This window comes from Mirounga leonina, unplaced genomic scaffold (assembly GCF_011800145.1).
Source record: "Mirounga leonina isolate KUSES-001 unplaced genomic scaffold, KU_Mleo_1.0 Mir_94, whole genome shotgun sequence".
NCBI classification, from domain to species: domain Eukaryota; kingdom Metazoa; phylum Chordata; class Mammalia; order Carnivora; family Phocidae; genus Mirounga; species Mirounga leonina.
Window position 1 is genome coordinate 3,589,391 of NW_023270855.1, and position 15,379 is coordinate 3,604,769.

General features: G+C 54.1%; 1 protein-coding gene across 1 annotated transcript in view; it reads right to left on the minus strand.

Moving 5' to 3' along the window:
- NUP210 (nucleoporin 210) overlaps positions 1 to 15,379 on the minus strand; it is a 103,420-nt gene that overhangs the window by 15,798 nt on the left and 72,243 nt on the right. Inside the window, exons 21-30 of the mRNA XM_034996459.1 lie at positions 14,457 to 14,585; positions 13,258 to 13,385; positions 13,032 to 13,167; positions 11,476 to 11,538; positions 11,111 to 11,290; positions 7,925 to 8,005; positions 6,774 to 6,905; positions 5,517 to 5,675; positions 2,613 to 2,704; positions 602 to 776 (exon numbers count right to left, since the gene is read on the minus strand). Of these exons, the coding sequence (XP_034852350.1) occupies positions 602 to 776; positions 2,613 to 2,704; positions 5,517 to 5,675; positions 6,774 to 6,905; positions 7,925 to 8,005; positions 11,111 to 11,290; positions 11,476 to 11,538; positions 13,032 to 13,167; positions 13,258 to 13,385; positions 14,457 to 14,585 (1,275 nt within the window). The remainder of the gene's footprint in view (positions 1 to 601; positions 777 to 2,612; positions 2,705 to 5,516; positions 5,676 to 6,773; positions 6,906 to 7,924; positions 8,006 to 11,110; positions 11,291 to 11,475; positions 11,539 to 13,031; positions 13,168 to 13,257; positions 13,386 to 14,456; positions 14,586 to 15,379) is intronic.

A 15,379-nucleotide genomic window follows, 5' to 3' on the forward strand; every position in this document is an offset into this window, starting at 1 on the left:
GGGACCTGACCCAAGGACGCCCAAGGAGAAAGTCCCTAGCACAAAGGAGCACGGAATGGCGGGGGGGCATGGTAAGCATTGTGCTGAGGCCACGGCACACAAACCTGAGTCAGGCCCACGTGGGTTAGGGCCCGACCCTGCCTCGCAGCCACCGAGAGTGACTCACTTCCACTAGGAGTCTGTTTCCTTGCCTGTAAAATGGGTTAGTCACCACGTACGTAATGCAATGATTTCTGCGCTGGGTGTCTAGCACACGCAGTCACTGCTCGTGGGCACCGACCATGCTCCAGGTACCATCTGTCCTGTCAGGACACGGGGGTGCCAGCCCCAGCAAATCACAGGTTTCGCTGGGCCTCAGTTTCCCACTCTGTGAAATGAGGCCATTGCAATCAATAACCTCTAAGGAACTTCAGCTCTGACATTCAGAAGATGCTATAGCTTTTCCTCCAGGACCTTTGCCCCCAAGTTATTCTTCAATAAATTCTTCCATACAATTTCTCAGCTGGAAGGTGAATAGATCCATTTTACAACTGTGAGGGGAACGTTTTTACCTCAACGCTCTTGCTTTCATTACTCCAAAAGGAGGAGAACACGAGCCTACCTTTACAGCAAAGATGATGGTTTGGTTGGCCCCGAAAGGCTCTTGGGCAGTCACTTCAATTGTGGATGTCCCGATCATGGACCCTGATGTCACGAAGCCTTTCTCGTCCACATGCACCACGGGAACCTTCTCTGGCCCATCCAGGACGCGGTAGCTCAGAGATGCTGCGCCATCCCTTGGGAAAACAAACAGACTAGTTTTTCAGAGCGTGGCGTGGGAGCAGGTCTTGGTGAGGGGACCAGCATCCCTGCCCTGAGATGCAGCCATCTGGGTTTCCCAAGGGCTCCTGGAAGAAGGAAAAACCTGATCCTGGCTCTGCTATTCATTAGGACCCAGGTGGGCAGCCTGACTGCAGCCTCCTCAGCCACCCATGGGAAACCTAATGTGGAAGACTGATGGTTCCAAGGAGAGCACTGCTTCTGCGAGAAAAGACTGAGGGCTAAGCTGCTCTCATCCCTTGCATGGGACTTTTGCTGTAAAAGATCTTTTCTGGGGCAAACGGTTTCCCATTTACTGACAGAAGGCAGCCTGGCACAGCGGAAAGAGGATGGGGCCCGAAGTTGGGCAGATCCTGACCACAGTCCCAACGCCCCGCAGACAGCTGCATGCCTTGAAGCACCTCGTGTCTCCTCTCTCGGCCTCAGTTTCCCCAACTGTAAAAAGGGAAGCAATGGTCCTGCCCTGTCCTATTTCCAAGGGCAGGGAACGGGATGAAAATGGGCTACTTGCTCAGAAAATGGTTCGTAAAGCTACTGATGATCTGCACTGGGTAGAAGACAAATTCTACAGTATTTTATACTCTCACATTTATTATATAATAAAGAAACAACAGGAAGGAAATGTGTTCAGCCCCCAGGGCTAGCCCCCTTACCTTGCTCTTTGCACGCAGCCCTCCAGACCCTCCTCAGACAACGTTAAATAAGTATTATTGCCTCTGCTTCAACTTTCTCCCCCATCACCTACCCCTTCCCTGGAACCTGCAGAAGTCCTATTCATCCTTCAGGATGAACTGACCCAGCTCAAGGGGCGCCTGGGGGTCTCAGTCGGTTAAGTGTCTACCTTCGGTTCAGGTCACAGTCCTGGGGTCCTGGGATCAAGCCCTGCATCCTGCTCAGCGGGGTGCCTGTTTCTCCCTCTACCCCTACCCCCTGCTTATGATCGAGCTCTCTTGCTCTCAAATAAATAAATCAAATCTTAAAAAAAAAAAACCCAGCTCAACCATCTCTATCTGACATGACTCCCCTAAATCATCGCACAGAAGGCCCTTCTTTGGGCTATGGCTTAACCATTATACCTTGTTTGATTGTTGCCTTTATGCTGTACTCCTCTCTTCCCCACCAGAATGTCATCCAACTCTGTTCCAGGAGCCTAGCACACAGCCTGGCATTTAGACACTGTGGCTGAACGAACACCACATGTATGTGTTTCATGCAACATGCAAGTACCCCTGGGGTCCTCAGAGCCCCCCCACTTTGCAATCCACAGTTCACATGCAAGTCATTGCTACCAAAGGCACCCCACGTGAATGCAAGGCAGGAATTATACTTGCAGACACTGATGTACGTCCCCACCGAGTGGGGATCTGGCTGAGTGCAGGTCTGGGTTGTGGCCCAGAATTTGCATTTTACCATGCTCCCAGATGATGCCCATGCTGCTGGTTCAGGAATGATACCCACCGAACAGCAAGTCTTGAAGACAAAGGGGCATCTGAAAATTTAACTCTTCCAAGGTGGTACTTTTTTCCCTTTGGAGTCGCGGACTTGAGCAGTAGGCATTAAAAGCTTTCTAGGTGACAGGGAAGGAAAGATGGACCCCCGGGGACCAGTGATGTGGAACAGCAGGAGAAATCCATGGGGAAGAGAAAGGGGAATGCAGAAGCCGCACCCACTCACACCGAGAGAGACGCAGTTCTCTTGAAGCGTCCGCGGCTCCTGACAACTTTGACAAATGAGTCGTCGGATGTGGAGCGCAGCTTCTCAGCCCTGCTGCAAACAAGCGCTGAGTCACGTACCTGTTTGTCTGAAGCTTTATAAATGAGTTGGGTGACATTAATATTTGTTCTGCTTCTATTTCAGGGTTCAGCAGCAGCAGCTTCTCGAATACCTGGAATGGAGGGCAAGGTTTGCTCTCTGGGATGTGCTGGAGTCCCGCCCAGGCCCCTGCTCCCCTCCTGGCAGTGAGACCAATGGGGCCCAGAAAGGAGGAACGCTTTTGTGGGCACCTGCCAGGCGTCAGGGGATGGGATGTGAAGGGTGGACTTTTAAGAGAGGCCAGAGGTGTGATGAGAACAAGCGGCAGGCTCATGTTTGCGCAGCCCGACGGCGGCTGCTTCATGGAACAAGGGAGCACGGGCCGCCCCCCAAGTTCCCGTGGTGGGGAGATCTTTACGGGCACAGAAGGCAGTGTACAAAATTACAGGGCTCAGGGTCTGGCTCAGCTGCTCCTCACTGTGCCCATCTCGGAATAAGTCCCATCCGCCCCTTGGCCCTGATCTTCCTCCCTCTCGCCATGCTCTCCCAGGAGCTGCACAGGGCGGGGCGGGGCATGTCATTGGACCAGGCTGGCCCATGAGAAACCTGGTAGTATTGGAGCGAATCAGATCGAATCTGATCCTCACTTCTCAGGAGCCCCGAGGCCTTCCACAGCTCCCCAGCCCAGGGTCGCAGCTCTTACGGGAACTCCAGACCCCTCCCGACAAGCACCCTAATTGCCCACCGCCCTTCCAAGTCCCTTTCTCTAGGGGGCCTTGGGAGGACCTCCTTTGGCATCCGGGCCTGGATGCTGAACCCAGCTTTGAGCTCCCCCTCTGGCTTCTGATCTTATCAGACGGGCTGGATGCGAAGGGCCTGGTTTTCCAAGGAAACCCCTTCCCTCCCAGCACTGCTGGGTTCTGATCATATACATAAGCCTAGATTTCCTCATCTGTAAAATGGGTCTAAAACCATAATCCTTGCCATGTCTGTCTCAAAATGCTGTGGGATTTGTGTGGCAACGTGAGCGGCACTTCCTAAATGGTGAATGATAAATGATCTCTGGGAGCGAGATGGGGTTCTGGTTTCAGGGGGTCCTTCCACCAGGCAGGGGGTGCCCAGGGTGGAGCAGCCTCGCTGGTTCTGACTTGGACACACACACACAGCACAGGAAACACACCCACAAATAGGTTTCCTCCTGTTTTTCTTAAATGCATGTGCTTTTTTGCCCCTCTTTAGAGGGAGGGGAGGGTGTAAGAGCGATCTAACTTTCCTGTTAACTCAAGTGTCAGGAAAACAACAGTGCGAGCACCAGGGTCAACAGTGACGGACCCGTGGCCTCACCACCTGGGGGACAATCACGGGGAGGTGTGGGGCCGGCTCCATTGCGGGGAGGCTGCTTCTCATCGCCTGCTGATTCTGCCACGTGGCAAGACGCCCCATCTTCAGGACAAGCTGCCTACTGGGTTTTTAGACAACATCTTCCTATTTTTAAATGTTGGCAACAAATAAAAATTGTTTCAGAGCACTGCATGAACCAAAGCAAATACATCTGTGGGCTAGATCCAGCGTCTCGAAGTTTCGGATGTACTCAAACCTCCAGCTGCTGTCAGCTAGGGAAACCGAGGCACAAAGATGTTAAGTGACTCAAGTGAGGTCACAGAATTTGAAAGCTACAAAGCCCCGTCTTTAATCTCATGAGAGGCGCCAGACATGATTTCATTTTATTTTTAACTGGGAAGAATGTATATTTGTATTTGGGTCTGTGTAACTGTATTTATCCACGTATGTGTGTATGTGCGTGTATATATGCGTTGTATCAGTGTGCGTACATGTGCATGTGTGTATGTGTCTGTGAGTCTGTGTATGTTTGTGTGTCTGCGTGTGCATGCATGCATGCAGACAGAGGTGAGGGGGTTGCTAAATGGGTGTTCCTTTCTTTGAAAATCTTTACCCCTGACGAGGTAAGTGTCTAGTTTAGAAATGGCTTATTTCATCTTGAAGAGGAGGCTTGAATCTGTTTCTTTCTCATGATATTTAAGGGCGACTTTCAGTTTTTCTTTGCAATTTAGGGGGACCCAGAGGTTACTGAGTCCCAGATGAGTAGAACAGGGCCCTGTGAAGCTAAAAATGCTCTTCAGAAGCAACTTGTCCCTTCCCTAGTTTTAGAGAGGGGCCCCGAAGGACAGGGGAGGTAGGAGGGCAGGCTGGAGAGAGAAACATGGGTGCTGAGCCCCAGGTGGGAGAAGAACCGCTGGGCTCTAGGTCCTGACTCAGTGGTGTACCCCTGGGGGTTCTGAGCAGCCCCCCTCCCTCTCTGAGGCTCGGTTTCCGTCTGTGAATCAATAGATCACACTGTCTGCCAGGCCGTCCACACAGCACAGCCCTCCAGGCCTTTCTGGGCCCACCACCCACTCACCGTGACCTGGAGGGGCACTTTGACCCCTACCCCCTCGGGCCGCAGACTCATCATCAGGCAGCAGCGCCCTGCTGGCTTCATGGGAACACCTCCCAGGTGAAACAACACTGGGAAGTGGTGAAAGGCAAGCCTGCCTCCGTTAAGTGCTGAGTATTTGTGAAATAAACACAGTTCAATGAATGCTTCATGACTTTCCAGCTTCTTCCTACTATGAAGGTGCCTCAGACTCTAAGTGCAGAATTATCTGCTATTTGGGGATCACACTGAGCTATTTCAGACCGCCAGGACTTTGTACACACCATTCCTTCCACCTGGCCTGCTGGCCACCCGCCCCCATCCTGAGGGCCCCGGGCAGCCCCAACTCTGGGCTCCCACAGCACCTTATATACTCCTGATCCCTGCAGGCCAAGAAGTCATCAGGTGCACGGGCGGTAGCAGGGCTGATGTGGGCCTGAATGACCCTGGGGTGGGGGGGGGAGCACTTGCTTTCCCTCTAACGGTGGCTTCTGCCCCCCTTGCTCTTTACCTGGATTTGGATCTCATCGGTGAGTTCTTTGGTGAGGCCATGCAGCTGCCCGGCGGTGGGGTCCAGAGCCTTGACCACCACCCTCAGCCCGGTCCGGCCTTTCACTCGGCCGTGCACGTTCATGGCAAAGTTGTACTGTGACGGAAGCCGTAGTGAAGCCTGGAACAGACACCAAACACGTTCTCAGGGAGGGTTTGGGGCCCTCTACCCCTGACAGCTGCCTGCCTGTCCTCAAAGCCTGCTGCCTCCCCGCTCTGGCTGGGGCCCGCTAACCCCAGCACCCACGCAGCATGGAGAGGTTCACAGGTGCAAGTGGGTCATGCTGGGTCAACCCAGCTGGGCAGGCCTTCTCAGAGCCTTTAGTGTGTGGAGTGGGCGATGAACCAAGAGGGATGCTAGGCTTGGCAGTGTTTGCCTGAAAAGCCCAGCACATGACATGTCTGTGCTTAAGGAACAGTCTGGGGAAGTACCTGGTCCCGGGGATACCACCCTCCCCAATCACCCCCTCCCTGCTGTGCACAGATAAGGCAAGAAGAAACATCCCCAAACCACCCCCCACTTGGGTCCCGCATGACTACGGCCCACCAGGGGTGGCAGACTGGAGTCACCAGGGCTGGCACCCTGTCCCATTTCCCCACTGGCTCACTGGGTGACATACACCAAGTCCCTTCCCACAGATGGGCTCCAGTCAACACGAAGAGGGGGTCAGTAGCTTCTCTTCCAGCTCTGAGGTCTGAGGAAAGGCCAGGGTCCCTCTCAGAAGGGCTAAGGGGAGGGGAGTTTGCCCTCAGGGGTAAATCTGGAAAAAGCCCCAGGGCTGCCAGGCATCACCTGAGAGAGAAGGTCAGAAGTTACAGACTAGGTACCCTGACCAAGACCCTATGATCTTCTGGAACTTCTGTGACCTCCCCACAAGGCTGTTATTTTTGCTGCCTTCTGAAGTCAGTTACCTACAAAGCCCGTCTGTAGCGCTTAGCAAGTACATGCTTAGAGTGGAAAGCTCTGCAAGGAGGGAGAGCTAGGAGCCCAGATTCCTGGACAGGAGAGGACTGGGAGTGGAGGAAGGACACCAGGGAGGATGGTGTGGTGGCAGCATTTGCGAGGTGTCCCGCTGAGCCTTGAGAGAAAGAATGGGGCCAGGACCGGCCTGGGAGTGAGGGTGCAGACCCCACATGCAGAAATATGGGGAGAACCCTCCCTGCGCCGGACACTGGCGCACATGGGGGGGCAGAAAGGGGGCCCAGGGTGGGCAGTTACCTCATGGTGTCGCCCTCGGATGTCCAGGATGTCCCGCTTGGTGACAGACCAGTGGAAGGTCAGGCCTGGCACAGCATTGCCAAAGGAGAAAGGGTTCTGGTTGTTGGTGATCCCGGTGATATAAACAGGCATCTGCAGGAGAGAATCCAGGCCCGTGACCACTGGAGTCCCCCTGCCGAGAGTGCCCCCCAAAGCCCTGGGGCACTGCCTGACCTCCCCACTGCCTGGGTCCTTTCCTGTCTCCTTCATGCCATGGGAGCTGCGCCCCATCCTTCCCTCACCAGAGATGGGCCCAGCACAGGTGTGGGGAGGGCAGGCAGAACAGCCAGTGATCAAATAAAAGACAGAACCGGCCCCTCCGCACACAGTCCTTGGGCTGTGGACGGTGTCTCACCTTAGCTGACCGACCCCCTCTTTGTGATGTGACCCCCCGACCAGAGCTCCAGGGTGCCTGCAGCCTCCCAAGTGGCACAGCTCATCCTGCCCTGCGGTTGGTCCCTGCTTCTGTTCTTCCTTCTCAACCCAGCCGGGGGTCCCTGCTCATGGGGGAATGGGCACAGGTGGGATTTGAGGTTCCTGAGTGCCCGCCAGGGAAACACGTGGAGGGACACTGCCAAAAGCCAAGAAAAGACTCTGTGCCAGGCTGCCTGGGTCAATTTACAGTTCCATCACTTACTAGCCATGTGACCTTGGGCCAAGGCCGTAAGCTTTCCACATGTGTTCACATCCTCATCTATAACAGAGGGATGACACGGGAAGCAACCTCAAGGGTTAATGAACACTGAAGGAACTGCTGCACCGAAAGCACGGAGCAGAGTACCCGCCATATAAACGTGAGCTCCTGTGATGTGCCAGGTGCTATTCTAGGTGTGGGAAGCTGGTGGACCCGGCCGGGGGGGGGCGGGGGCACAGGTGTTGCTCAGTAATTGTGCCAGAGAAAACAGAGGGGCCCAAAGCAGGAAACACAGGGAAGGCTCCTAAAGCTGGAGCTGAACCCATGGACCAGCAGCTGTTGAGCAGGAGAGGGAACAGTGACCTAGCCATGGCCCTGCCAACCTCATCCCAAACCAGGACTCAGAGCCCGAGGTCTGCAGAGAAGCTGCTCAGGCAGCCAGTGTGGATGGGAGGGGCCGGAGAGCTTCCCGCCTCACCTGGGTCCCCGTCCTCATGCGAGTGATGGGGGCGCGGATCCTCACGGCCTGCAGAAGCAGCACCTCCACCTCCACGAGGTCCTAGGGAAAGGGCTTTGGGGTTCAGGCTGGCTGCGGTAGGGACTAGGGGCTCACAACAGGACCCCTCCAGGGAAGGAGGATCTTGCTGAAGCCAGCTTAGAGTCCTGCGGCCAGGAGGCACTCACAAGATGCCCAGCACCATGCTCCTCTTCCCAAGGCAGCCTGGCCCCGTGGGTGACTCACCCCACAGAGAACTGGCCACTGTTTTTCCCGTTCCCTTGGGGGTCCCAGCCTGGTCCTCTGAGCCTAGAGGCCTATCTGATCAGCTGCTCCAGGTCAGCAGTCCAGAGCCTTGGGGGCAGGGACTGGGGACTGCTCTTTGGGGTGGCCCTCACAGGAGAGGATTTCAGATTCTCCCAACCCCAGATCTAGCATGTTTCTCTGTAAGTGAACAGGGTACTGTGACAAATGCAGTACACAGAATCTAGTTAGAGTAGACTGTATATCCTTTCATTCTGAAGTCTATACTCTAATTAATCTGGTTAAGGATTAACTTTAGGGGCATCTGCCTTTGGCTCAGGTCACGATCCCAGGGTCCTGGATGGAGCCCCATGTCAGGCTGCCAACTCAGCAGGGAGTCTGCTTCTCCCTCTGCCTCTCTCCCCTGCCCATGCTCTCTCTCTCTCCCTCTCAAATGAATAAAAAAAATCTTAAAAACAAAGATTAACTTTATTAGGCTTTTTTATAGTGCTACTGGCTCTTGCTGAACCCAGGCTACTAAAACCCTTAAGCCTTATTTGCATTGGCTCATACTGAGCCCGCCTCCTGTGTCTTGCGATCTGGGCTAATGTCTGGCATTTAGTAGGTACTCAATAAACATCCATTCCCTTCCTTCCCTTTGCCCTTTTAACTGCCTGGTCTCCTTCTGCCAGTCCCGGCCCATACCCCGGCCATGGGTGCTGAATCGGTGACCTGGTTTGGACAGATGGAACTGGGAGCTTCGGAGCAGAACCCCATACACTCTGTGGACACATGGGCCTCAAGCTGAGCCCCCGCCTGCCTGGGCTCAAGAAGATGGCTTTCGGCTAGGACCAGTGGCACAGCCTCTCCATCTGCCAAGGGGCACCAGGACCTTCCCCCAGCTCCTCTCCCACCCTGCCAGATGGGAGACACACAGAGAGAGGTGGCCCGGCAAGGTCAGACCAGGAAGAGAAGTGGCCGGGAGGGAAATGCATGGCTGTCTGCCCCTCTGGCCGAAGTTGCAGCCAGCTGCCATTTCAGCTACCTGGGCCCCCAGGAGGAGGAAAATAAACTAGTTCCTGAAGCCACAGTCCTTTCTTTAGAAGAAGAAAAAAAAAAGCAAGGCCTCCTTGGTCCTTCATGTTATTCTCCAGGACATCTATCTGAATCCTGCTATATGCCACAGGACAGATTTCACATTCTCAACGCTTTCTTGCCGTCTTTATAAAATCGATAGGCAGAATCAGGGCATCTACCTCCATGATTCAAAAAGACTTGGTGGTTTAAGCAGAGACACTACAACTCTGCTAAAGGGAGTAAATCAATGAACTCAATGTCGGATCAAAGTCAGCCTTGGGAAGGAGGACTCATCAGCCTCCCCTTCTCTAGGACGATGCACACACCAGCTCCCTTGGGTGCCCTGTGTTCAGATGCGGTGAACTCAGAGGAGCTCACGGACTCCTTCCAGGGAGCCCTGGATGCCGGACAAGGAACAGGGGAACGGGGTTCTGAAAAGGCTGTCCGTAGTCACATTAGAGCCCAGATTTCTGGCCACCTCCCCTGAGATGCTTCCACAAGTCACTGTGGTCACAGGATGTCAGGGAGAGCCCAAGCACTCTGAGGCCTGCTCAGGACGTGGAGACCATCTCCCATCTCCTGTGAGGAGCCCAACGAGGTGCCCACCCCCGGGAAACAAGGAGCACCATCAGACTTAGAAACCAATGTTCAGGGCGCCTGGCTGGCTCAATCGGTGGAGGATGCGACTCTTGATCTCAAAGTCATGAGTTCAAGCCCCACGTTGGGTGTGAAGCCTACTTAAAAAAAAAAAAAAAAAGAAAAGAAACAAACGGGCACCTGGGTGACTCAGTCATTAAGCGTCTGCCTTCGGCTCAGGTCATGATCCCGGGGTCCTGGGATCGAGCCCCACGTCGAGCCCCGCATCAGGCTCCCTGTTCCCTGCTCGGCAGGAGGCCTGCTTCTCCCTCTCCTACTCCCCCTGCTTGTGTTCCCTCTCTCACTCTGTCTTTCTCTGTCAAATAAATAAAATCTTTAAAAAAACACACACAAAAAAACAAAACACACAGGAAAAGAAACCAACTTTCTCCTGCCTGGAGTCAGGGCCGCTGATGTGGGGCAAGAAGACCCTGCTGTGGGGAGGGCTCCCCTAGCTGAGCCTTCCAACATCTCTGCTGATCCAGAAAAGCACTTTGCAAATGTCCCCGAGTCCAGCCAAGAGGCTTGGGGGATAACTTAACCTCAGGTGGAGCAAAAGTGACTAGTGCATGATTCAGGTTTTCCTTTCTTTCTAGAAATACAATTCTGGGTCTGAAATCCTACTGGTGTCCAACTGTCCACACTTACAGTAGCCAAGCTATGCACGCCCCTGGAAACTCATACTGCAATCCACAAAGCATGTTGGAGGCAACAGCATCCTTTCTCTTCCATATGAACATCCCAAGCCTTGGGCCACTAGCTCTTCCTTAGGCCTGGCATCAGGAAACAGGTGAGCAGCAAATGCCCGGGGGCAGGGGTGCCGAGGGAACTAAAGGGGGCAGGTTGTAAAGTGCCCAGGGCAGAGTCCACCGTCATAGCTGCTGACACCATCGTGCACTGGAACGTCCCCAGGGCGGGGACGGCGTTGGAGACCCTGTCCCTTAAGGAGCAGCTAGGGAGACTCAGTCTGGAGCTGGATCTTGGGGGACCCCAGGTCGGCCGGGCTGGCCCTGGGAGGGGGCGGGTGGCACACATGGGCTGTGGACTCAGAGGGCAGAAGCAGGGCCCTCAGAGAGGGGGTCCTTGGGAGCAGAGCCCGACCCCAGTAAACAGACCTCCTCACCATCACAGCTGACCAGCGCACCACTGCAGTGCACCCCAACGCTAGAGGCTTCAGAAGCACACGTGGTCAGTGCAACCCACACGCATTACCTGAGACACGATGACGAGTTTGCCAGTCTCAGCGTCCGCAGCCCGTACGACCCCAGACACCGTGCCGTTGCCGACGGCCAGCCCCTGCACCAGCCCCGCGCTGTTCACCACAGCAACACTCTCGTTGCTGATGGAGAAGAGGATATTGGACTGGGGCTGCGGGCCGCCCTCCGAGGTGATCTGGAGTGGGGAGAAACAGCAGTGCCCAATCAGCCCCCACGCCTCACCCTCAGAGGCGAGGGTGCCAACACCCCCGAGCTCTCCATCTTAGCCTCCTGACGCCTGGGGGTGGGGTGGGGGGCATGCCTGGAGCCAGGCAGGGGCCAAGGCTGGGGATGGGCAAGCATGTGGCCTTTGGCTCCTACCTGCATCATGGCTCCGATGATCAGTGTCACCTTCCTGGGTATCAACCTAAATGGGGGAAAGACCTGCGTGTGGAAACACAAGAGAGAAGTGGGCCGTTGTGTTCCGAGCTCACACGGCTGGGCAGAATTCACCCTGAATGTTTTCAGGGAGAGGGACACGTGGTGCCTGGACATCCCTCCTCTGTGAGAGGCGACTGGGGAGGGCCTGGGGTCCTGGCCAGCTTGGGAGGAGCCTGAGCGCCCCTCCCCAGGATCTCAGCCCGCGCAGGGGCCTGAGGATCTGCGATTCCTAAGGGCATGTTCCGCTGTTTGTAACCAAGCATCGTTTCCCCAGACCTGAAGCCCCATGAAGATAAACACACCTTCTTCACATAAAACTTCCCCTTGCAGCACGGTCCTCACCGCGTGGTCCCCTGACCAGCAGTATCAGCGTCATCTAAGAACCATTAGAAACACACATTCTCCAGCCCACCCCAATCTGTGGAATCAGAACTGGGGGAGGCGTCCTGAAACCTGTGTTTTAACAAGTCCTCCAGGGGATTCTGACGCACAGCAAAGTTCACATTCCAATGCCTTCAAGGTTTTCTCCCTTTCATCGCATTTCTCCAATTTCTACTGATAAATTGCCCTCGAGAACAGTTCTCTTCTTCAATGCTCTCAAAACTTCTTAGATGAAGAAAGAGGGGTTTTGGGGGGGCAGGGACAAGGATGCCCTTGTCTCTGCAGCACGGAAGGCCCAACATCATCCTCCTGCCAGCCCCCGCCTAGCAGGAAGAGTCCGGACGGTGAGCGCATATGCATAAGGATTAGTCTCTGTAGGGCTGTGCTATTTATAGGCAGAAATGAATTCTTCACCAGAAGAAAGGAGCCCTTCCATCCAGAAGCACAAACCACAACCACCAGCTCCGGAACAGTTTAATATAAAGTCTGCCAGCCCCTGTGTGGACAAGACCTATGGAGGACGCTGGCAGGAGGGTTAAGGAGAAACTTGGATGTGAATGTGGGGCCATGGCTGCCTTGGCCCCTGAGGACTGGGAGGCTCCTGTGCAAACCTAATGCCACAAGACAATCCCAAGTGACACACGGAGATGACCCCAGGAGACCCCGGAGCTCCCTGCTTGCTCAGGGGGTTCCACAACAGAAGCCCACGGCTTCGGAGGGCTGGTTCGGACCGACTGTCGGGATGAGCTTCTACACGTGAGCCTAATCTGCCTCCTTCTCAGCACCTAAGGGTTTAAAGAGTATTCTGCCACTCCCCGGCCATGTGACAAGCAGCTCCCCCCTTCTCTGAGCCACATCCTGGCCCCCCACCTCCGACAGAGGGAGATTAAAGTACCTCAGGCCCCTCCCTCTGCTGCTGGGACTGGTGAGAGCTCTCTCTGAGTCAGAGGACATGGCAGGGCAGAGATTTTAATATGGTTTCTCCACGGCAGCTTCCTGGACGATCCCTAGAACTCCTAGCCCATCACAAAAACGACACACTTCCCACTCCATGCACGCAGGCAGTGAGGGCTGGATGGATCCCACCTGGTGGGAGGAGGCACAGTTTTATTTACCTCAATCCGCTGTGGGGCCGAGTTGATTCGCTGTCCAGCTTTATTAGTCACCGTTGCAGTGAGACTGGTCTGGCCAATGGCCACGCCATGGACGCGAAACGTGGCGGTGTAGTTGTCAAGGGCTTCATCGAGGGCCCTGGAACAGAGCGAAGGGCTGGGACTTCTCCCCTCAACCTGCCCGTGCTGTCCCTGAGATGGCTTCCTTGGACCCCCTGGGAGGACTCACACCAACGTGATGATCTGAGAAGCCGCCCGGAGCTTCAGGTCCATGAAGGCAAAGTATTTGGCCAGAAAAGGCTTCTTGTGAAAGTCCAGCACGCGGACATATGCCTTGACCATCTTCCCAATCTCCACCTACATCGTGGGGGACAAAGACTCAGGGTAGCCTCTGAGTGACTAATTCTATCACCGGTAGCACTCCAAGGCTTTCTGCCAAAGCGTTGTTAACCTCAAACCCACAGACCCAGGTTGAGCTCCAGATAATCGGCCAATCAACAAATGAATATCACTTAAGTGCTTCCTGTATACAAGGGGCTTTGGGGATACTCAGACACATAAATTATACTCCCCACTCTTAAAGAGCTAAGAATCTAGAGTGATAAGATGCAGCCAGAACAGCATACAGTAGGAGTTCAATAAGTGCTCACTGACCAAATAGCTCACACCTGGTAGTATATATAATACATACAGTAAGAACCTTGGGATACGAAGCGTCAGAAATGCTTAGTGAAGAAACAGAAGTCTGATCAGGAAATAGGACCACAGAAGGAATATCTGAGGCTGTGGAAGAGAATATTGGCTTTTCAAGTACTCTAAGCTGCTCAAACATTCCCCTTTTAATTACTAACTGTTCTCTCCAGTCAGGAAACTAGGAACCTGATAGCAACCCTCTGTAAGCCTAGCTGCAGCTCCTTTAGGTATTTGGAGCAATAAAAATTCCCTATTTGCATTAAAGAATTAAAGATTCTATCATGTATTCCTTTTCCAAAAGCACTTGGCATTAGTGCATTTTACTCATTTGCCACTAAGATTCCCAAGAATCCAAAACCCACATATCGGGGGAAAATTCACCATCAGCAAGTTGTGTGCCTTGCTTAGTGTCGGTTAGTAACATACACCAGCTAGAGGACAGGAATTCCCAAGTTGGGGCTAAGGAGGAGACAACTTCGGGCAGGATTTACAGCTGAGCTTTCCTGATGTCAACTGGCATAAAAAAGTCTAAACACAAAGGTTGCTCCACATCGTGCCCAAGGAGGGACGGAGGCGAGATAGCACTAGAAGCTCGAAGCAACTCAGGAGCCGGGTACAGGGGCTCAGAAACCAGGAGAAAGAGCAAAGGGCATGAGGAAAATAACTCTCACACCTCACCACTCCCCCGTCTCTGTGAACCAGCAGTGAGGGGCCCTATTAGGAACTGTTACTGACCTTATCAACCACGCGGACGTAGAGCTCCTGAATGTCTGAGACGTACACGTCAGCCTTTGCCGGGGCCGGGAAGGCAAGGCACAGGTCATGGATCATGATGGTCGACATGCCCGGGAGCAAAGGGTGCACCTGCAAGGTTGGAGGGGGTGCTCAGTCCTGCAGCTGCTCGTGGCATCCGCTTATCACCCATGGGATGCCATCTTGAGGAGGCCTCCAGGCCAGGGCTCAGAAGCTGCAGACAAGGAAAATCCTAACCCAGATATTGCCCTGCCTACTCCTCGTTATGAGCCCCCTCTGCCAGCCAGGGGAAGGGCTTGAAATGTAACATGGTAGAACCAGGATGGATCTCGGAGAGCATTTACTTCAACTTGGTACAATTTATGAGAAGGAGAAAATGGAAGTTGCTCAAAGCAGGGCAGTCAGTGGCCACGGGACACACACGGGGGCTCAAACCCAGGATACATGTCTCCTGTGCAGGCCGCCTGCCCCTGCAGCTCTGGTAATAGAAGAGTGCCATATACGACATAACTCCTTTCTGAACAGAACCCTCACTCAGGAGTCCTCATCTGACCTGACAGAATCTCAGAACCTGGAAACAGACCACAGAAGCCACCACAGTCTCAAGTATTCACTCTGAGTCTCATTCTTCCCGACATTCATCTCTGCCTCGGCCGTGTTTGTAGAGACGACCTCATGAACATTCTGAGTAGGTGGACAAACCTGTTCCAGCCTTTGCTGCAAAGACTCCCCACCTCCCTCATTTTAAACCTACTTCTTTCCCTATCTGCTTTAGGGATCCCACATACAGAAGCATCTCTCCCCAGATGAACCACACCACAATCACTGTCTCATACTGCACACGCACTTGCCGTGATGTGTTATATTGCTTAGGCATGTATCTCAACTGGATGGTCTGGGGGCTG